This window comes from Peromyscus californicus, unplaced genomic scaffold, assembly GCF_007827085.1.
Source record: "Peromyscus californicus insignis strain IS unplaced genomic scaffold, ASM782708v3 Scaffold_5__1_contigs__length_169319896, whole genome shotgun sequence".
NCBI classification, from domain to species: Eukaryota; Metazoa; Chordata; class Mammalia; order Rodentia; family Cricetidae; genus Peromyscus; species Peromyscus californicus.
In genome coordinates this window covers 88828162-88851057 of record NW_026294573.1, presented here as the reverse complement: position 1 = coordinate 88851057, position 22896 = coordinate 88828162, and the positions used below count along the sequence as shown (strand labels likewise).

Here is a 22896-nt window from a genome sequence, read left to right as displayed (position 1 = left end):
GACCTGGGTTCAGTTCCTGGACCTACATGTCAGCTCACAGCTGTCTGTAACCCCAGTCTCAGGAGAGCAGACACCTTCTTCTGGCCTGCCTTCAAAGGCACCAAGCATATGGTGCATAGACGTACATACGGGCAAAACATCCATACACATAAAATAAAAATAAACAGGTCTTTAAAAGAAGGAAAAAAAGCAAGCAGGCAAACAAAACCCACCTGACCTAGACTGTTGGCCTATCCTATCTTGTCTTTTTCCTTCTAGAGATGGGGGAGAGTGTGCTTCCTCTCCCCAAAAGGCTTCTACTCAATGCTGATTGGCCGCCAATTTGCTTGCTCTTAAGTGACCCTGGGCGTGCCTCTTCTCTGCCCTGAGGCTTCTTTTCTGTAAAGCAGGTGGGAGGGGTAAGCAGGCCCTTGGCTTTTCAGTTTCAGGTGATTCAAGAGCTGTGGTTCTCCACCTTCCTGATGATGGGACCCTTTAATACAGCTCCTCATGTGGTGACCCCCAACCATAAAAGTATTTCATTGCTACTGCATAGCTGCAATTTTGCTACTGTGATCAATCATAATGTAAATATCTGTGCTTTCTGATGGTTTTAGGTAACCCCCGTGAAAAGGTCGTTCAACCCCCAGGTTGAGAACGCTGTTCTAGAAAGGAATCAGAAAAACCAGCCAGCCCTTTACAGATGCACACATATGTACTTCTTTCCCCAACCACGCAGGGCATCAGATGCTGAGTTAAGGGTCGTGTAGATAGGAAAACGAATGTAAATAACAAGTCACAGGGGACTGCAGCAATGAAAACAACTACCATAACTGTATGCAACAATTTTGACAAATCTCATAGATTCAATATTGGATGAAAGAAGCCATCTATAAAGAGTAAATACCATCTGATTCTAGTTAGAATTTAAATCTCAGGCTATAGAGACAAGAACAATTCCATATATATATATATATATATATATATATATATATATATATATGCACAAACCTTGGGCTATATGGATGAATCCTGCTTTTAAATTCTCAAACACACACACACACACACACACACACACACACACACACACACACAAACACACACATCTGGAGCAAACCTAGGACCACACTTCACAATCCTTTGCAACTGCAGTACCACTGACCTGCACTTTCTGCCCATTTCTGGACTCTATGGGCTAAGAGAGATCACCCTAGTTTAAAAAAAAAAAAAAAACCTAGAAACTTCTCTGAAAGGAGCTACATCAACATTGCACTTGTAGGAAGAACTTCTTAAGTATATAGACAGACGTTGGTATAGGCATCTTTACTAAATGCGATCTGCCCCACTGTGTTATCTTGTTCTTCCCCATCAACATGTATATCTCCAAACTCCTGCACTACCATCATCTCTTGAGAGGATTACTCCACACATCTGTCTCCCATTATCAGTTAAACCACCGCCAAAAATTACTTGGGAGACCAGCCTTTGGGCAAGCCTGTGTGGGATTATCTTGATTGCCTTAATTGAGACGGGAAGGCCTGCCTGCTGAGGGTGGTACCATTCCCTGGGTTGTATAAACGGGGCGGGGGGGGGGGGGGCGGGGAAGGGACCTGAGCAGCAGCATGCATCTGCTGCCCTCCGCTTCCCAGTTATGGATGCGCTGTGACCACCTGCGCCAAGCTCCCGCTGCCTTGACTTCCAGGCCATGGAGACCATACCGTAAGTGTGAGCTGAAATAAACCCCTTCTCCCGCCCCCCCCCCCTCAGTTGCTTTTGCCAGGGTATTTTTATCACAGTCAGAGAAAAAAATAACTAAGATACCAGAGTTTTGAGCAGCCCTTCCTAAGGAGGGACATAATCTACCCAGCCATGGTGTAGGTGATGGACAGGGCATGAAGGGAAAGCCAAGAAGCTATTCCAACAGTGCAGGCAGAGCATGTTTGGTGCTTTGCCTCGGGTCATCGTGGCAGGTGTGGAAGTCAGAAGACAGCATTTGTATAACTTATTTGCAACGTTACTTATGGTTTGCATTGAATGCATCGCTAATGCTTCCTCGGTGGATTTTTTCACTTTGAATTTTAGTGAAAGGTGGTGATAGGAGAAGCTGAGGAAGATTTCAGGTTATCGTGGATACAGGGCCGCATAGATCTGAAAACCTAAGCGGGTTCTAGGCCTCTAAGCCTCTGGCGCAGCAATAATTTAGCAGCTAAAGCCCCCAGCCGCTTCTCAGTGACCATGCGCAACAGGCCAGATAAGAAAGAGCCTATGGAAAGCACAGGAGTTTCTGAAATCGAAGCCAGCGGACCCCGGGAATCGTAGTTCACAGCTTCTGCGCAGACGCAGTGGCTCCCGTGGGCTTGCTGCGCAGCTGCTGCGGGACAAGGTTCTGAAAGCTTATTGCGGTGCAGCTGGCTGCGGATGCTGGTGCAGGTATCGGTTTCCGCGGTTGATTTTGGAGCTGCGCGGGTTGGGGGCTCCGAGCGCACACCTTGGGCGGGTTGGGACCCAGAGCATCCCACGGACCTGGCGCTGCGCTGCAGCTGCCGCTGCGGGGGCGTGCACTTCTGCAGCACCGCGCCATCCCATCCTTCCATTCCTCCCTGTGCTCAGGACTAGAAAACTTCACCACCGTTGGTATTTTGAACAGGAAAATTCCTTGGTTTGTTTGCTCGCGCGCGCGCGTGCGTGTGTGTGTGTGTGTGTGTGTGTGTGTGTGTGTGTTCCTTTTATTAGATGTTTAGCTGCGTCCCTGGCTGTATCTCTAAGAACCCTGGTCTTAATAAGTCAGAGCGTCTCCAGGCTTTGCCAGCTGACACCTGTGGGGCGAATGGCCGCTGCTTTTCTCTCTCTCGAGTTGAGAACCTTTACCTGCGTCACATTTTCACAGAGCCTCTAGTGAAGCAGCTGCGCATGTCTCAGTCACTGCGGAGACTCAGGTGCCCAAAGAGATGCCAGGTAACGTGGTGGGCGCCTGATGGTTAGCAAAGAAGTAAATGACATCATGTGTGCTGGGTGTCGGGGCCCTGAGGTGGGTAGTTAACGCTTTGCTAATTGCTATAAGACACTCGTACATCTTGCCGAATAGTGGTACATCTCAGGTCATATTTCCTTGATGTAAGTGATCTGTGCACTCCTGTCCCCACACTGCCCATTCCCATGTCGGTAGATACAGTCCTTTATGGAGTGAGTGAGTGAGTGAATGAATGAATGAATGAATGAATGAATGAATGCAGCACAGGCCAGGCTGTGTGCAAAAGCTCATTTGGGGATCAAAGGGAAGCTTCGCTGGGTGGGGGGTGGGAGGTGGGGGGTGGGGGTGGTGGGGGTGGGGGGTGATGGTGGGGGGGGGTGAGTCAGCTAAGAAGAATCAGGGTTTTGTCTTTGATATGTTTCTTGTGGGATCCCTTTTTTGGTGGTGGGGGTCCTGTGTGTGTGTGTGTCTGTGTGTGTGTGTGTGTGTTACTGGGGATTGAAACTAAGACCTCCACATGCTAGGCAAGTGTTCTACCACTGAGCAATATCTCCAGCCCTAATTCTATTTTGTGTTTATGGCTGTTTTGCCTGCATGTATGACTGCACTGTGTGCTTATCAGAAGAGTGTTGGATCCCCTGAAAGTGGAGTTACAGATGGCTGTGGGCTGCTATGTAGGTGCCAAGAATAGAATCAAACCCCGTTCCTCTGCAAAGCAGCAGGTGCTCTTCACCCCTGAGCCCCAAGAGTTGTATTTTGAAGAATGAGTAAAGGATTAGTAAGAGGAAGAAGGCAGCATTCCAAGAGAAGAGGGAGCAGGAATTTCTGGTGTTAAGGATGGGAGAGTGTTGCTGTGGGATATTTCTGTGTGGCTTCAGGGTCCATCTGTGAGGTTTCTAGGCAGATCTCTAGATTGTTCTGTGTGCTCTCTGCATTTAACTTGGTCTTAGTGGACCTCTGAGGACTTCCTAGAAGAAAATGACAGGACCAGCTTCTGAATATTAGGAGAAATCCTTTGGCTACAGCCTGAGTGTGGATTGAAGAGGAATATACTTAGGAGGGTGGCTCTAAGGCTAAGAGCACTTGTTCTTCAGAGGACCCAGGTTCTGTTCCCAACAGCCACGTAGCAGCTCACAACCTTTTTGTAACTCTAGCTTTAGAGGATCCAATGCCTTTTTCTGACCTCCAGTGGCACCAGCACACACGTGGTACACATATATACAGGCAAGCAAAACATTCATACGCATAAATTAAATAAATCTAAAAATAAATGTTAAGATGGAGGGGGGTCTGAGCTTTGTTATTTATTATGTGAAAAGTAAGAGGGGAGGAAATTCGATATTCAAGTATGAAATCAAGTTTCTGAGTTGAGCACCTGGTATGAAGGAAATGTGTGTTTGTTGAACATGTTTGTGACTGAATCATTTGGAATGAGGGGGGGTCTTCCACTCATTTTGTCTGTGAGTAGTATTAAGTCTGAAGTAACTATCTGCTTGCAGAGTATGTTTAATTATCTTTATTGAAACCTTCAGTTTTTATTCTGTAAAGATTCTCCTTTTATGGGGCTGGAATCAGGTTAAGAGCACCTCTTCCAGAGGTCCTGAGTTCAATTCCCAACAACCACATGGTGGCTTACAACCATCTGTAATGAGATCTTGGTTCCCTCTCCTGGTGTGCAGGCATACACACAGGGAGAACACTGTTAACATAATAAATAAATAAATCTTTAAGAGTCTCCTTTTAATAGACTAGTTGGTTGGCCAGAGCTTTTCAATGCCTCTAAGTATATAGGTATGGGGGTGGGGAGGTGTGTGTGTGCCTGTGTAAGTGGTAAAAGCCAATGTTTTCGGGATTAATAACCTCACTTGATGTCTTTTGTTTCTTCTTGACAGTTCCTTCAAGACTGAAAATTGGATTCCTAGAGGCCTTGGTAGTTTGTTGTGCATAGATAGTACCTGTGGCAGAGCAGACGTACTCAGATAGTCTAAAGAGGACTGGATTCCTGCTGGTGACACGATGCAAGCTTACGTGCCCCCAAACATGATGACAGCCATCTCCCCAGACCCTCCAGCTCTGGCTGCAAGCGAGCAAAGCAGGGTCCCTAGAGTGGATACCTCCAGGGTCCACGGAAGGACCTTAAGAGGACATGCTGATGACCTAGATTCTTTCAGGCAGAAGTTCAGGTGGTTCTGTTACTCACAAGAAGAAGGACCCAGAAAAACCCTGAATCAACTCTGGGAGCTCTGCAAGCAATGGCTGAGACCAGACATTCACACCAAAGAGCAGATCTTAGAGTTCTTAGTGTTCGAGCAGTTCCTGAGGGTTTTGCCTGGAGAGATGAGGGTCTGGGTGAATTCTCAGCGCCCTGAGAGTAGTATGGAGGTGGTAACCCTGGTAGAAGATTTGAACCAAACACTTGAAGAAAGGGAAGGTGAGAGTTACAGGTGGAGAGTGGGGGTGGGGGGAGGGTGGGAAAGGAATCCCCTAAGGTTTGAAGTAAATCTCTCAAAGGAAGCAATACTGCTGAGATTGAAAATTAAGAATTAAAACTATATATTCAAAGATGAGGTAGTCATTTAAGACAGTGGTTCTCAACCTGTGGGTCGACATCCCTTTGTGGGTTGTATATCATAGGGGTTGCATATCAGATATCCTGCACATCAGATATTTACATTATGATTCATAACAGTAGCAACGTTACAGTTATAAAGTAACAACGAAAATAATTTTATGGTTGAGGGTCACCACACCATGAGGAACTATTAAAGGGTCACAGCATTAGGAAGGTGGAGAACCACTGATTTAAGGGAAACATTCCATTTCACAGATTACTTAAATCAGTTCTGCATTGTCGGGTCTCTTAGAGGCCCTAATCTTGAGAAATCAGCATGTTGCAGTGATAAATCAGAGAGCAGACAGCCCACATCTTCGGCACACCAGGTGCCTGTGTGACCACAAACTGAATTGGTGGTGGTAAACAGTACTTCCTCATAGCTATCTTCGAGCTCGTGGTAGAATCCATTCTGTTCACTGCTTCTCCAAAATTCTGGCCTCTGTGTGGAGGCTCCTGTGATGAAGGATCCATTGCTAGCAGCAATCTGTAAGAAAGAACAATCTTAAGTTGATCCTCTTACGTCTTATTATTCCCCTTATCTGAAAATGAATCATCATCTAAGGATGTTCAGTGTGCTTAGTCACTGAATTCAGGCTCCTGCTGGAGTCTTGACCCAGTCTCCCACCCCTAAGATCTCAGTGAGCTCACCCAGGGCCCCACCCTGTGCTGCTTCCGCTTAAACACACAATAGAGTTTTCTTGCTTCTTAAGTATTATCCTTAGGAATCAGCCGGCAATCCCAGAGGCACAGTCGAGGGTTTTTTTGCTTTGTTTTGTTTTTGCCAGATTAGTGCCTTTGCTCAATAAACAAAGCTGTAAGTAACATCTGTAAGTTCAATAAACAGCTGTAAGTAACATTTGAGCAAAGCTGGTTTATCTTGATATATCTTATATATTAGAAATATTTTTAAACTCTTTATTGTACAAAGTAAGTATTTTACAGCTAAGGGTCTGTGGAAGGAAGAAACTCAGTTTTTGTGGACTCAGGAACTGGAAAGATATTTTGATGAAATAGTGGGGTAAAGCCTATTTTCTATCTCTGGTGGTTCTGTTTTAAAGAGAAGAAAAACACTGATTTCTGAACTCTCTTCCAGAGAGATGAAATAGATGTTTGAGTTTTCATCCCTCCTTGGCCTGCAGCCCCTATAACCCTTGTCATTTCCCAAGTGACTAGAGCAATAAATGCCTCTTTATTAAAATATTTGTCCTTTCCTCCTTGGTTCCTGAAGCCTGTTCCAGAACCCTCGATAGATGTAAAAGTGAAAGACAGTTGTCTTGTCATTTAGCATAGGCCCCTTGTGGCCATGCCTGAATTTAATGAGATGATATTTGGAATGTCCAGAAGTAACCACCCATGGAGGCTGATTTCCAATGCAGCTGTAGAGGGATGGCACTCTCAGCCCCCACCTCTAGAGAGGAGAGGGGCTGAAAGTTGAGATGATCACCAATGATGTCATGAGTCATGCCTACATGATGATACTGTCTTACAGAAAGCTGGACGTATGGGGATCCTGGAGGGTGGTACACCTGAAGAGGGCATGGCGAGAGTGTCTATCTAGGCGTACCCAGGCTGTGACTAAGTTTAGAAGCTCTGAACCTTTCTCTCTAGGCTTTGCCCTGTGCAGCTTTTTCATCTGGCTGTTCATTGTATCCTTTCTAATAACCTTTATAATTAATAGACAAATAAACGCTTCCTGTGAGCCATTCTAGCAAATTAATCCAACCCAAGCGAGGGGGTTGTGGTGAGTTCTGACTTCATACAAAGAATGGAGCTGAAAGACCAGATTGATTTTTTTTTTTCCCTTCCCCAGATCTTAGCACTCAAGATTCTGCTGTTTGCAAAGCGGAAGATTTGGGAGAAGAGGAGATGGTGGCTGTTCCTCCAAACACGGAGCCACGTGTGAGTTCTCTGTCGCTGCTTTTTATTCTTCAGTGGAAACTGAGCTATTAGTGAGGAAAATGAAGATACAAAATCAACCAAAACAACCTGTAGGTCACTGTTTACTTGCTGTTTATTGGGTTCACGGACCATAACATAATGCTGAGGCTAACCAAAATTACTTAAGGCCCGTGAGATGGCTGGGTGATGAAGGCTCCTGCAGCTGAGACTGATGACCTAAGTTCAGTCCCCAGGTCCAACATGGTGGAAGGAAAGAACCAACTCCAGCAGGACGTCCTCTGACCTCCACAGGCATTCTGTATCACACTTATTACCACCGTCACCCCCAAAATGTGTTTTGCAGGGGAAGCATTTACCAAAACCCAAAAGTTACTCTGGACAAAATGAGTCAGGTAGAAATAGAATTGTATTTCCCTAATATGGTAAAGAACATCTCCACCTGGGTAGAATTGGGAGATTAAAAAAGCAGGGCTCACAATGTAAGCAACAAGACCAGTGTTTCCTGACCATGGCAGTCGACCAAGTGAAATGAGGCAGAAATAAGATGGAAGTGTGAGTGTGAGAGACAAAGGCATATTATTACAGACTATGTTACTGTCGGTTTGGGAGGCCCTGGGATCAACTGAGTAAGACTAGAACTCATGCAGTAGCTGGGAAAAACAACCGGTTACGGATCAGTAAGTTTCCAGTACTAGTAATCACCAGTTAGGAAAAAAATTACAGTAACAAGTAGTAGTTCTCCAGTAGAGCGATAATGAGCTCCAGGGGTAGGTCTGCTTCCGGGTTCCTGGAACTTATGAATATTATTTGCCGGAAGAAAAATCATTCATTGCAAGTGTAGTTAAGCTATGGGCTTTAAGATGACGAATGGGGGCTACTGAAATTGGAAAGATGGTGGTGGTGTGAGCCTTTAATCAGTCTAGCACTCAGGAGGCAGAGGCAGGAGATCTCTGAGTTCAAGGCCAGCCAGGGAAACACTGTTCTGAAATAGTAATAATAATAATAATAATATAAAATTGGAAAGTTCCTGAGTCAAGATGGTTGGTTTCAAGCCAGTGTGGATTCCAAACAAGTCTCAAAGGAAAAGAAAAAAAAGTGACTTTAATGAGTTAGTATACTTGTTTGTGAATGTGGCATACTTGTAAGCATGAGTATATTACTGAACCAGATTCTCTTTGAGTGTACATTTTAAAATATTGCTGCACTCAGGTGTGGCAGTGTGCACCTGTAATCCAGTACTAGAGATGCTGAAGCAGGAGGATCTTGTATGAGTTTGAGGCCAGCCTGGGCTGAAGAGAGAAACAGTCCCTGAGTAATAACAAGCATTGCTACTTCATGTGAATAAAGTTTGTAACACAGCAGCTATCATGTATTTAACTATTACCTGGAGTTAGCTTACAGTCTACAGATTTGAGGATGGGAATGTCAATTCATACCCTCATTTATGATTTTCTTTTTAATCTTAGGAGTTAATGTGTTGGGGTTAACTTGATCAGTGTTAACAATTTAGAGAGGTCTTGTACAGTCGATATTTAATGCTAGATTCTTAAGTGGGAAAGGTCAGAACTGTACAGTACCCTTGTTCTATATTTCTTATAATAGTTGTATGGACTCTGAAACTCTCCAAGCCTCGACTGGAGAAATGGCTTAGCTGTTAAGAGCACTGGCTGTTCTTGCAAAGGACTCCAGTTCAGTTCCCAGCACCTACATGGCAGGTTACAACTGTCCTCCACTCCAATTCCAGAGGATCCAACACCCTCTCCTGGCCTCTAGAAGCACAAGTCATACATGCTGTATACATACATATGCACAGGCAGAACATTCACATACATAAAAATAATGAATCTTTAAAAAATAAACAAATAAAACATTTGCCAGACCTGGTTGGGCATGAAGCTGTAATCCCAGCTACTTGGGAGGCTGAGGCAGGGGGAACTCAAGTTTAGAACTTTGTTAAGCAACTTAGTGATAAACTATCTTGAAATCAAAAGTAAAAAAGGTTGAAGATGACAGAGCACTTCTCTAGCATACACCAGGCCCTGAGTTCAATTCCCAGCAAAACAAATACACACACAGACAGCTTGGACACAGACTGCTTATATCCTAACCACTTCTCTGAACCCTTAAGGTCTGTTGGGAACTAATGCAATGCAAAGATGCTGTGCTTGGTCTTTTAGGAACCTGTAACATTTGAGGATGTGTCTGTGGACTTTACCAGAGGAGAGTGGAAGATGCTGGAGTCATCTCAAAGGGAGCTGTATAAGGAAGTGCTGCTGGAAACCTTGAAGAACCTAGAATTTTTGGGTAAGACATCTTCTCTTCAGGATCTGGCATCTAAGAGGGTAGTGGCTTCATCCCCTGTATCATCTGGAAGATAATGTCGTGTGACTGTTTTAGCTGTATCTGCTGGGCATCCAGGACCTACCATGACTATTCCTAAAAATGGACTCTGAAAGTGTACTTTCTGTGATTTTTTTTTTCCTCCTAAGAAAGCTTTTGCTTCATTGATTGGAAATGTGGAACATAATTTTGTTATCCAAAATGCCCTCCCCTCCTTCCTCCTTGGATTCCTCCTCTGTATTTGATGACGTCTTTATCTTCCTTAGGAAAACAGGCTAAATCCGAATGCTAGGTCGTCTTTGTTCTATGTGTAAACAATCATTTTCTTTTCTCTGAGCAGGCCTTCCAGTTTCCAAATTTGAATTGATTTCCCAGCTGAAGTGGGTTAAGTTGCCAAGGGTACTGGAAAAAGAAATCTCAGAAGGCCCCAGACCAGGTGAGTTGGTAAAAGGTAAGAAGGAAATGAAAACCATGGGGGGAAAAAAATCTTTGAACTACTGGGTGGATGGAATGCTAGAATATAAAGTTGACTGATTAGAAGAGAGCCTTCATCTTCCTGGAATCTTCATTTTAATGATGACAATATTTGTTTGGGTCTTCCGAAAAGTAGATGCCAAGATGTGACTCCCCAAACTGGAGATTTGTTGGGAGAAATCAAGAAATATGGAGGAGGAGTTTGCATTTCTGTGAGAGCATGGTGCAGGCAGGTGAAGCCTCTGAGTGAGAGAGAAGGAAGGATCTTAAGCTGAAGATGGTTTATAAAGTTTAGGTAAAGCAAAGAGGAGGCCTAGGGCAACAGTCCCATGAGAGGGACTCCACATTTCACAGAAACGGTTCCGGAGTGTCTGTGTACTTCACCATTGACCGTGAGAGGTGAATGGTGTCAGTGTGTATCAGTGTGTGTGTCAGTGGCCCTGATGTGAATGCAGCAGCAGGGGCGGACAGACAGTCTCCCCACAGGAGATCTGAGAAGCACATTATGGACACTTGAAAAACCAATTATCGCCGGGCGGTGGTGGCGCACGCCTTTCATCCCAGCACTCGGGAGGCAGAGGCAGGTGGATCTCTGTGAGTTCGAGGCCAGCCTGGACTACCAAGTGAGTTCCAGGAAAGGCACAAAGCTACAGAGAAACCCTGCCTTGAAAAAAAACCAAAAAAAAAAAAAAACCAATTATCAAGACAAGTGTGTTAGTAACTGAGTGCAGGCCATACGAATGATACATAAAAGAAATTGTGGAAGCTTGTGGGATTATAGACGTAACAATGGTTTGTTTCTAGATGCCTTTTTTACGTTAATGAGTGCAAAACTGGTACATGTTCAGTAGAAACTCTACTTGACCGGCAGTGTGTGGTCTGCTACTCTCTTGCACTGGACAGCAGTGTCACCCAGTACAGTCACGCTCATGTGACCCCATGCTTCATAGCCCCAGAGTATGATGGGTGTGTTGAATACATTTTTACTTAGGGTATTTTCAACTCACAATGAATTTACCAAGACATAATTCCATTGTAAATCAAGGAGCATCTGTATAAAGGAACAATAACCGAATTAGCATTTGAACTTTTTATCTCAAAAGGTAAGTGGGAATTCAACCAGTAAACATGTAAAATAGTTCCATTTTTGTTAGTAAAATGTTCATATGTTTAAATGTATAGGTTAAATATTTATGTATTTTTAACATCTGGAAAATATTTATGTTAATAGTTATGTTAGCTTTTATGTTAACCTTCGATGGATTAGGTTTCTGTTCCTTTATCTTTCTCTGCATCTTCCTAAAATTTTAAAATAACTACATTTAATATATATTTTAAGTATAAAAATGCCATTACATATATTAGTACCTTTATTCTTTAATTGAATTTTCTAAAGCATTTTTTAGTCAGTCTCTCAGCTGTTTCCATTATAATTACATAAATAAAAAAACAATCACTTTATTATGTTTAAGTAACAATTTAGAGATTCATCCCCAAAACCTGTTTTTACATTGTTTTGCAGTTAAAAAGCCATTGACATGAAGAGAAAGACAGACTTAATAATCATTGAACTTACACAAATTAATAATGAGCTAGCAGTACATAATTTAGAAGAAATGAACAAGCAACTTGTACAGACAACTGACAAAATTAAAAATGTTAATGGCTTGGGAACATGAAAAAGTTCAGACTTAGTCACTAATGGGACTATCCATTTAAAGCAACAATACTGTTACTAATTGACTATGTAGATCATTGATTAGAGGTAAATATTGAGGCATTTTATTCCTTAAGTATTATGTAAAAGTTAAACACATACAGACACAAACACACACTGGACCTGAACCCAGTGTCTCAGGCATGCTAAGCATACATTTTACCACTGAACTATACCCCTAACTGTGGAGACATAATTTGATAAACATTCAATAAATTATATAGGATGGATTATCATGTAACTGATTAAAATTATCATTTTCAGCTGGGCGGTAGTAGCACATGCCTTTAATCCCAGTACTCAGGAGGCAGAGGCAGGTGAATCTCTGTGAGTTCAAGCCCAGCCTTGTCTATAAAGTGAATTCCAGGACAGCCAGAGCTATTACACAAAGGAACCCTGTCTTAAAAAAAAAATCATTTTCAAAATTTACCAATGATCTTGGAAATATAAAAGAAAAATAACAATACATGGTAACTTTTTATATTCTAAACTATATGGAAAAATTTACATAACTTGTGAGTAATAGGATCTTGAGTTTTATAATTACCTATTAAAACAATTAGGAAGATGATTATGTGGTTCCCCCCCCCCCTTTTGGTTTTTGAGACAGGGTTTCTCTGTGTAGCCCTGGCTGTCCTGGGACTGGCTCTATAGACCAGGCTGGCCTTGAACTTAGAGATCTGCCTACCTCTACCTCCCAAGTGCTGGGATTAAAGGTGTACACCACCACTGCCCTACTGATTACGTGATTTTACGATTAACCAGGGGAGATGTCTTAATAGGTAAAATGCTTGCTATTCAAGAATAGAGAACCAGGTTAGAATCTCCAGGACCTGTGAAAAAAGCTAAGAATGAACTTTATGCCTATAATCCCAGCCTTGCAGTAGACACTGGTAGATTTTAGACTACTATTGCCTAGCCACACTAGCTGAAACAGTGTGAGCTTTTGGCTCAGTGAAAGACCTGTATTTAAAAAAAAAAAAAAATGGAGAGTGAGCCAGGCAGTGGTGGTGTACACCTTTAATCCCAGTACTTGGGGAGGCAGAGGCAGGTGAATCTCTGGGTTCAAGGCCAGCCTGGTCTACATATTGAGTTCCAGGACAGTCAGAGCTACAAAGAGAAACCTTGTCTTGAGGGTGATGTGTGAGGGGGTGGAGAATGATAGAAGATACCCAACATCCTCTTCTGGTCTCTACATGTATGTACGTGAGTATGTGCATTCCCACATATGCACATACCAGGAGGGACACTAAATAGTGGGGAAAGCCAGCATGAATAATATACTTAATAAATGAATTCAAAGTTCTAAGAAAAACACAATATATAGTTTGGGGGAAAGCTCCATGTTAAGTACCAGACTTTGAACCTTTGAGCCTGTCAGACTTATTAAAATGCGCTGGAGCATTGCATTTTAGGTATTAGGTTTTAAAATTCAAAGAATAGGATTAAGGGGACAGTGATCTAGAAAGAACAATAAATAGATGTCTGATTAAAATGTTTCAGGAGGGCTGGACAGATGGCTTAGTTGTTAAGAGCACTGGCTGCTCTTCCAGAGGACCTAGGTTCAATTCCCAGCACCCACATGGCAGCTCACCACTGCCTGTAATTGCAACTCCAGGAGTTCTGAAACCTTCACACAAACAGGCATGCAGGCAAAAACACCAATGCACATAAAATAAAAAATAAAATAAATAATTAAAAAATAAAAACAAAAATAATGTCTTCAGGATTGTTAGGGCCAGATTGTGGTGATGTTTAAAATCTTATCATAGGTGACACTGTGTTCGTGAAGTGATTGGGATTTTCCATAAAAATTAATGGCATTTGCCTGCTTTGAGGAGTGGCTGTATAATATGGGGATCAAATTAAAATATGGCTTTAGGGTCTGGAGAGATGCTTCAGCGGTTAGGACTGGCTATCCTACCAGAGGATGTGGGTTCCCAGCACCCACATGACAGCTCACAACCATCTGTAAATCCAGTTTTCTGGCCTCCACAAACACAGCATACATGCATGTAGTGCACAGGCAAAACACTCATTCAAAATAATACAAAGAATTTAAAATATGCCTTTTACTACTTACAATACATGTGACTTTGAACAAGCTTCTGACACTGTGTGTCCCATAAAGTACAAGATGTACTTCATCAGGCTGTTGTGAGGACTGAGTGAAACCATGCAAATAAAGTGCTCATCATGGAACCAGACATTTGGTAATCGTATAAAGATAAATTTTGGGTATAGAGAAAATAAGTAAGTTTGACCTTGGTACAGAAATTGGAAAGAAGAGTAAAAATCTGAAACTTTCCTTACATAAAGCATCAGCTTTTCATTTTTTACAATATTTTCCTAGCCTGTCTGTTCATCTTGCTTTCCTATATTATATCTTGCCTATTTTATAAAGCTGTAATTGATAACTAAGCTATATCTCTTAAAATTATTACTGTGTTCCTATATCAGTCTCAAATATCACAGCTTCCTTTATTGAAAATGGGAAATACTTGCTTTGTTATCTCTTCTAGAAGCTGAGTCTAGAAGTGAATTGGATGCCTTTATGGAAGACTTCACTTTAGAGAAAACAGTAGAATACTGCTTCAGTGATGATGGTTATGGCTTGAAGGCAGAATTCCAGAAACGACATGGCAAATCCAAGAAAGATCATAGCAAGCACAGTAGCCATCAGAGTAAAGAAACTCCCTCTGGAAAGAATTCCAAACAAACTTCTGACACAATCAAACATCGGAGCACCTGCTTAACAAAGAAGTCTCAGAGGTCTAAGGAAGGCAAGAAACCCTACATCTTTCATTCAGATCTTGTGAACCGCAAAGAACACAGTGTAGTAAAGTTAAGGAAATGCAGTGGAAATGAGAAAGACTCACGTCACTCTTCATCTCTTAGTGACCATAAGAGACAACCAAGAATTGGTTCGTTGAGTAAGACCCAGAAGTGTAGTAAGTGTGGGGTAGCCTTTACTCAAAGCTCATGGTATCGTAGTAAAACCTCTCAATGTGAAAAATGCCAGAAGAATTTATTTCAAGGTGAAACCTCAAATAAAGACAAAGGACCCGAAACTGAAGAGCCCAGTAAGTGTAAAAAATGTGGGAAAGCTCTTGGCTATAGTTCAAAACTCTCTGTGTGTGTTGAGTGTAGAAAAGCTCACAGAGCTAGCCCATCAGTTAAACCACATAAAAAAACTAACAAAAAAGGAAAGTCTTACAAGTGTGATGAGTGTGGAAAAAGTTTTTCTGGTTTAAACGCTGTCGATATACATCGAAGAACTCATACTGGAGAAAAGCCCTATGAATGTAAACACTGTGGGAGATCCTTCAATGACTACTCATCATATTGTCAACACCAGAGAATTCATACTGGAGAGAAACCATATAAGTGTAATGAGTGTGATAAATCCTTCACTCATAGCTCCTCTCTTTCAAAGCATCAAAGGATACACACTGGAGAGAAGCCCTATAAGTGTAAGGATTGTGGAAAAGCCTTTAGACAGAATTCTTGCCTTACCAGACATCAGAGAACGCACACTGGAGAAAAACCATATGTGTGTAAGGATTGTGGATCATCTTTTAGCCTTTTTAGTACGATCATCTATCATCAGAGACTTCATGCAGGAGAAAAACCTTACAAATGTACCCACTGTGATAAAGCCTTCCCTACTCATTCCCGCCTCAGTCGTCACTTGAGATGTCACACTGGTGAAAAACCATACAAATGTAAAGAATGTGGGAAGACTTTCAGACAGAGTTCATCCCTTAATTTACATCTCCGAAGTCATACTGGAGAGAAACCCTACAAATGTGATTATTGTGGAGCAACCTTTACTCGGAGCACAATCCTTATTGAACATGTAAAAACTCATACTGGCGCACAATATGAATGTAAAAAGTGTGGTAAGAAATCTAAGAGTCGGTCAGCCCATCTTAAACATCAGTGTACTGAGTAATTCTGGGACTGCAGTGAGTGGAGGGTAGGTGAGTTCAGATTGTGCCCTTATTTAAACACTTGACATGTAAACTACCCACATCATTGACTAGAAGCATCAGCTTCAATGGGTTTACAAGTAGGAATAGCCTTCTTCCCCCTTGGTCTCTTCTTGAGGGTGGCCAGTGTTGATTAGAGTTGGTAAAGTTAGGTTGACGTGAAGAAAGCATGTGAAGAGAAATGATTCTGAAAAGCCAAACTTATGTTTGAAAGACTCTTCGGGGATTTCTCTCTTTGGCTTCCTTCCACAGCCATATAGTATAATGGAAAAGGACATGCCTGAACTTTAATAACATAGGCTCTATCCCCATTTGCCAACCAACCATTGTGTCACCCTAAACAAGTCATTTGGACCCTCTCAATTTTAGTTTCTTTACCAGTAGAGTGAAGAGATGACATTAATGATTTCTAAGTTTTCTTTTTATCTCATATTCTGATACTGCAGACAATAGTTTGAACATCTTTGACTTATTGGAATTGTCATGTCTGGTAGACGCTTACTCTCTTACAGAATTGTGGACTTCTAGATTAGGGAGAATATGGAATGTTCGATGTAGGGTACCTAGAATGTGATAAACAGACAAGTCAGGGAAGCTCAGTGGAGTTTGCTTTCAGGGAATGTTCAAATTTGCACAAATCTCCCCAATTATCTTTTGAGTTTTGCCTCAGTGGATTGAGAATTCAGAGAGCTTGTACCTGAGCCAACTCAGACATGAAAGTAACAGTCCTGGGAGAAAAACCAAAAGCAGCTGTTTTGGATGGATTATTCCCCCTGCAGCAAGCACAGGCCCTTGCACCACGGTGTCAGAATTCTGGGTGGCAAAAGTCACAAGATGCTAGATTGAATCAGATTGGGTCCTTAGATGTGTTCTAGTTGGTTTGTAGGGTCGGGTATGTATGTACACACAGTTTTCACTCTTTGGAAATAATGAATTTTGTGTTTTAAAGAAAGTAGAGTTTGTGTTTAAAAATGTTCAGGAGCTGACCACATTAGCCTACTATGTCTATGGAGTTCTCACTGGTCCCGCATGTGGGTGCCACTTTAAATGCCAGGTTTCTCTTATACCTGGCTTTCTTAATGCAGGCATGTGATATTTTGTTGCCCCGCCATTTGAGAATACATACACTAAAATCTCAAGGGACCCCCACTGAGTACAAGTAAAATTCAGGAAAAGAACTCTTTTGTGAAATGAGACTTCATGGAGTGGACTATATGGGTATTGACGGGTTGATGGAAACTTAATTTCTAACTGAGAAAGGAATTCAAGACCCTGAATTAGTTTGGGTCTCAGATCATTAGATTCCAAAGGGACTTGATTGTGTTATAGAAAAAATTCCTGAAGTTGAAATTTGAGGCAATTCCTAGAGAGAGAACTAAGCCAGAACTATGGTTTTACAGGTATGAAGAATCTCCAGTGCTGATCTAAGACTCAGGAATATTTGCTGATGTGCAAATAGTTTGAAATGCTACCTCTTGGTATAAGGTTTTTGGTTTCTTCTGGATGGCTCCTTCCTCCTTATCCCAAAGTCTAAAAGAAAATCAGACAATATTTTGTGATAAATTGATCAGTATAGCTGTTGCCAAATGGACCAAGTAAACACATTCCTGACATCAAAGGAACATGGCTTGTAAGAATCACTCATATGGGATTAATAATTTTCAGAAATGATATATTTTATTGAAATCATTAATGAAATGTATAAAACAACTCTTGAGAAGAGATCTGTTCCAGGGTATTCGAGGGAATTTCACAAGAGGCTATTTTTATCCCAATCTCAGTTGGGGATTAGAAACAAAACTTATTTTTTTTTAACATTTTTATTAAAATATAGAACACATAGGCTTAAAAACCAAGATGATTCAGTGAGTTTTCATCAGTTCTAATGAAGTGCACATTCATTATCATAATCCATTTTTCAGAACATCACCCTATAAGAGCACCTATTGGATCCACCCATTTATACATAATTCCCACTCTCATCTCTGACCCCAAGTAAACACTAACCTACTTTGTATTTACAGAATGGCCTTTTCTAGTCTTTTATATTGGCCTTTGTTTCCCCGTTGACATCACGTTTTTAAGTTTATGCATGTTATAGCCTATGTGACTTCTTTCTATTAAAGTGTTATTTGTTGGTGTTTGTTGTTAAATGATAGTCTATCATATGGATACTTCATCCATTTGCCTGTGAGAGGACATTCTCTTCTTTCCCCCTAGGGGTTGGCTGCTAGGAACAACACTGTGAATATAACATAAGTCTGTGTAGACATTAACTTTGTTTTTCTTGGTAGACACCTATAGGTAGTTTCTGGGTCATGTAAATTTTTGTTTGACTTTTTAGGAAACTGCCAAATTGCTTTCCAGTGTGACTACATCACTTTAAATTCTTGCCAGCAGTGTGTGAATGTTCCATTTTCTTTACATCCGTGCCAATGTCTAAAAAATCTTAGTCATCCTGGTGAAATGGCATTTCCATATGCTTCTAATTTGCGTTTCCCTGACAACTCATGTCATCATTTGCCCATTACTCAGCCTTTCACATGTCTCCTTTGAGTCTTTCCAAATTCCTTATCTATGTAAAAGTCAGGATGATTGACTTATAACAAGTTCTTTATCTACACACAGTCCCTTATCCAGTGTGAACTTTCTATCACCGTGTGCTAGAAGGAAGCTACAAAACCACTGCAAAATACTTGGCAATGACTAATAATTGCCTGAAAGGCATTCAGTCTGGCCTAGTACCCATATACTGAAGTCTATTTTTAGATTGTTAGGTCATCTAAAGGCTTTAAATTTGTGACTTATGACTCCTCATAGAACTTTTCAGAGCTTTATTTAGCAATTTTTTTGTTTATAGTGATAAGTATTTTAATCAGCTCTATGACACATTTTAAAACAAAGTCCTTGTCCTTTAGAATGTTTTATAATGAGCTTCTATATAGAAATTTCTCTCAAGGCACAGGTTAAGACAGAGCCCCTGTCAGTGAATTTACTTTATTCTTTGTGCTTTAGAATTATTTCTGATATAAAATATGGATGCCATAAAATGTGCCATTTTGGTGGTCTTGGTCGAACGATTCTGCGGTGCTCATGTGCAGCCGTCATTCATTCCGAGCGCTTTCCCACCCTCCCACACTGAACTCCCTGAGAATTCCTTCTCCGCTTTCTTCTCCCGCAAGCTCCTGGGCGTCACACTTCTGTTTCCTTTCCACAGCTGGCTCTTGTTAGTTCCTCGCATCAATAACAATACAGTTCGTGTCTTTTCATGTCTGGCTCATCTCACTTGGCATGTAATATTTTCAGGCATTCAAGGAAGTCTTCAGTTGGATTTTCTAGCACAGGAAATCTTAAACTCCTGTGTCATCCAGGTAACATTGGTAAGAGGAACACAAGGTCATTACGTGTATTCTGTCTCGCTGGCTCCGTAACTTAGGCCCCTGCACATGCGTACTGAAGAGGTTGAGACTATGCACTGACTCGTCTTAGGGGTCTGCTTTTGGAAACGGAGTAAGAGCACTTACAGCACCAATCACACACTGTCATGAAGCAACGAGGACAAACTATCTCTTGCTTTAAAATGACGACCTACCTGGTCTTTAAACTCAGCTATAATTTTATCTTCTTGAGAGAAACTAATCTTTTTGGTTTTTGTTTTTTGTTTGTTTGTTTGTTTGTTTGTTTGTTTTGGTTTTTCGAGACAGGGTTTCTCTGTGTAGCTTTGCGCCTCTCCTGGAACTCGCTTTGGAGACCAGGCTGGCCTCGAACTCACAGAGATCCGCCTGGCTCTAACTCCCGAGTGCTGGGATTAAAGGCGTGCGCCACCACCACCAGGCTTTGTTTTTGTTTTTATCAGAGTTGAGGACCAAACCCAGGGCCTTGCACTTGCTAGGCAAGTGCTCTAGCACTGAGCTAAATCCCCAACCCTGAGAAACTAATCTGTTTAGCTGACATTCCCTAACAGATGGAGAAAAAAATACTGAATAAATCAGCAGTTTGAGATTTGAGGCAATGAATTGGCTTCTCTTTGTAAATTTGGGTGTTCTTTGAGACAATATAATCAAAGTTTTCCTTGGGCAGTGTCTTACACGGATCATCTAAAACTAAAACGTACTTAAATTTTCAAATTTTCAGTCAATTGATTTTTTGATAATAGAAATGTATATATTTTGTGAGAAATACGTGATCTGCTCCTGTTTACTCTGGGCAGAATTGTTAAATGGTGTCGTGTTTTCTGTTTTAGTGGGTATTTTTCAAACTGTCATTTTCTTCCAAAGTGTTTGAGTGAATTATAAGAGTTGGGTTTTCTTTTCTCTACCCACGGTTCTGTTTGCACGTGTGTGCATGTGCAAGAGTCGAGCTGCTGTGTCTCTGGCACGCTTACAATCTGAAACCTGTTCAAAGTCCTTAAAGGTATTTCGGTTAGAAATTTAGATTTCATGTAGTTAGTTTTTGTGGATTTTTTTTTTTTACTAAGTTGTTGAGCTGTAGATCTGCAATATCAGCACTGCCTACTGTGTTGTCTTTAATATTAGCACTGCCTACTGTGTTGTCTTTAATACTAGCACTGCCTACTGTGTTGTCTTTAATACTTGAACTTGGTAGCTTTTGTGTCTGCCGCTGCTGTTGCTGTAAATTGCAACTGGCTTTCATCAGTGAATGTGCACTAGACCCTCTTTTAGTCCCCTCTTTCCACTGTGCCACTTACAGTACGAGCTTCTGTGTCTGCACTGAATTCTGCCTTAGAAATATGCCTTTGACTAAAGTTTAAATATTTTTCCATGTATTTTTGCCTATAGAATAATCACAATTCCAATAAGAAGCACCTTGATTTATGGTTGATTATACATGTAATGCTCTGACTTGTGCTATCTGCATAACATGTTGACGTAATCTATTATGATATTTCATCTGTGCAGAGACGAATATCATTTGTTGGTTTATCAACGCTGACTAGATTGGTGACGTGTTCGTGTGTCACTGAAAAATGCACGCTCCTCTGCAATGCTAATAGTGTACTGTGCGGTGCAATAAAGTGAAGTATAGTTCTACTAAAACAATAAAGTTGTATTTAATACAGAATACCTCCTGCTCTGGGTTTTGTTTGGTTGGTTTTGTTTTTGTCGAAACAAGGTTTCTCTGGGTAACTGCCCTGGCTGTTCTGGAACTTGCTCTGTAAACCAGGCTGGCCTCGAACTCACAGAAATCTATCAGTCTCTGCCTTCTAAGTGCTGGACTCAAAGGCATGTGTTACCACCACCCAGCCCTGCTTTGGTTTTTAACTTTAGATTTTTTAAAATGTATTTGTGTGTGTACATAAATGTACCTGTCATGTCACGAGTGTGGAAGCAAGAAGACAATATGACAATTTTTACCTCTCAATAAAAATTCCCTCTCTCCCCCACCCTAACCCCTCCTCCACTGTTTCTCTTCAGAAACAGCAGGACTCCCATGGATATCAGCCAACCATAGTATATCAAGTTGCAGTGAGACCAGGCACCTCCTCTATTAAGGCTGGATGAGGCAATCTGGTAGGAGGAATGGGTCTCAAAAGCAGGCAACAGAGTCAGAGACGGGCCCCTGTTCTCACTGTTAAGAGTCCCACAAGAAGACCAAGTTACACAACTGTAACATATACTCAGAGGGCGAGGGTCAGTCCCATGCAGGCTCCCTGGTTGTCATTTCAATGTCTATGAGCCCAGGTTAGTTGGTTCTGTGGGTTTTCTAACGAACCCCTGAGACCACTGGATCCTACAATCGTTCCTCCTCTTCCACACGATTCCCCAAGATCTGCCTAATGTTTGGCTGTGGGTCTCTGCATCTGTTTCCATCAATTGCTTGGTAAGCCTCTCTGATGATATCTAGGCTAGGCACCAATCTATTAGTGTAGCAGAATATCATTAGGAATCATTTCACTGATTTTTCTTTTTTTGCCATGCCAGCGAGGGCTTGCCCAAGCCGCAGTAGCTCGGTTCAGTAAACGATGATTTCCCAGGCTGACCTTCAATGTTGCTGCCCTGCAACATTTTGTAATTTTGTAGCCATTTCCATCTTGACCATGTATGTGACCACCAAGTTCCAAGAGTCAAGGAAAGGGAGAAATACAATGATGCCCGTTGCTTTTCGACTCTGACCTAGTGCTGTGTCCTGCTCACCGTAGTCCTGGAAACCTGACTGGGGAGGTGAGGGACTGAAGAACGAACACATGAGTACAGAAAAGCTGGAGTCAGGTGGCCATGCCCGCTCTGCTGGAGCACCACCAACTACCACAGCACTGCAGAACCTCAGCATGTGTATAACGTACAGAGTAGGGAGGAGAGGTTAGCTCGTCTCAGGAGGAGGTCTCTCTAGGCCACCAGTCTCTGGTTGCCCTCATCCGGCAGGAGGAAGCAGCAATTGCTAGTGTGTGCACACACTGGTTAATAATTCATAAACACTCATACTTACACAGACTGTCACCATTCGCACTGGGACCGGAGAAAGGCTTTGCCATACCTCTGAACCTCGCCAGGGAAAGCTTTGCCGCTCTACTGGGTCTGAGGCACTTCGGCCCTGACATGGTCATGCCCATGTCAGACAATACACATTCAAGACTTCATCTGCACTTTCTACATTCAGTCAAGTCTTCCTCAGCTCCCCACAGCCTAGAAACAGCTTAGGGCCATTGGTCATACCTAGGTGACAAGGTGCTCCAGGGCACTACAGGGAGCTCACAGGGGTGTGTGTCCCAGGATACTTTTAACATCTGAGGGGCCTGGAGAGACTTTTCAAGTCAAAAGTCTATTTTTTAGTCCTCACAGTTGTTACATCTTACTTTCATATATTAATTAAAATGGAATTGCATCCCGTCCCCCTTCCCTTTCTTCCAACCAGCCCCTTGAAATCATTTTTCCTTGATCTCTCTCTACCT

The 22896-nt window shown here is 42.0% G+C and overlaps 1 protein-coding gene across 3 annotated transcripts; it reads left to right on the top strand.

The window, feature by feature from the left end:
• The first annotated feature begins 2281 nt into the window (after positions 1-2281).
• Positions 2282-21068, top strand: Znf483 (zinc finger protein 483). 3 transcript variants are annotated; one of them, XM_052715892.1, is made up of 6 exons: positions 2282-2409; positions 4843-5381; positions 7375-7463; positions 9641-9767; positions 10144-10239; positions 14517-21068. In XM_052715892.1, exons 2-6 carry the CDS (start codon positions 4967-4969, stop codon positions 15947-15949), a joined length of 2160 nt encoding a protein of 719 aa, XP_052571852.1. In that variant the 5' UTR covers positions 2282-2409; positions 4843-4966; the 3' UTR covers positions 15950-21068. The 3 variants fall into 3 exon arrangements, with proteins under 3 accessions (XP_052571852.1, XP_052571853.1, XP_052571854.1); XM_052715893.1 differs by lacking the exon at positions 2282-2409 and adding an exon at positions 2435-2613; XM_052715894.1 differs by lacking the exon at positions 2282-2409 and adding an exon at positions 2692-2934.
• The last annotated feature ends 1828 nt before the right edge of the window (positions 21069-22896 follow it).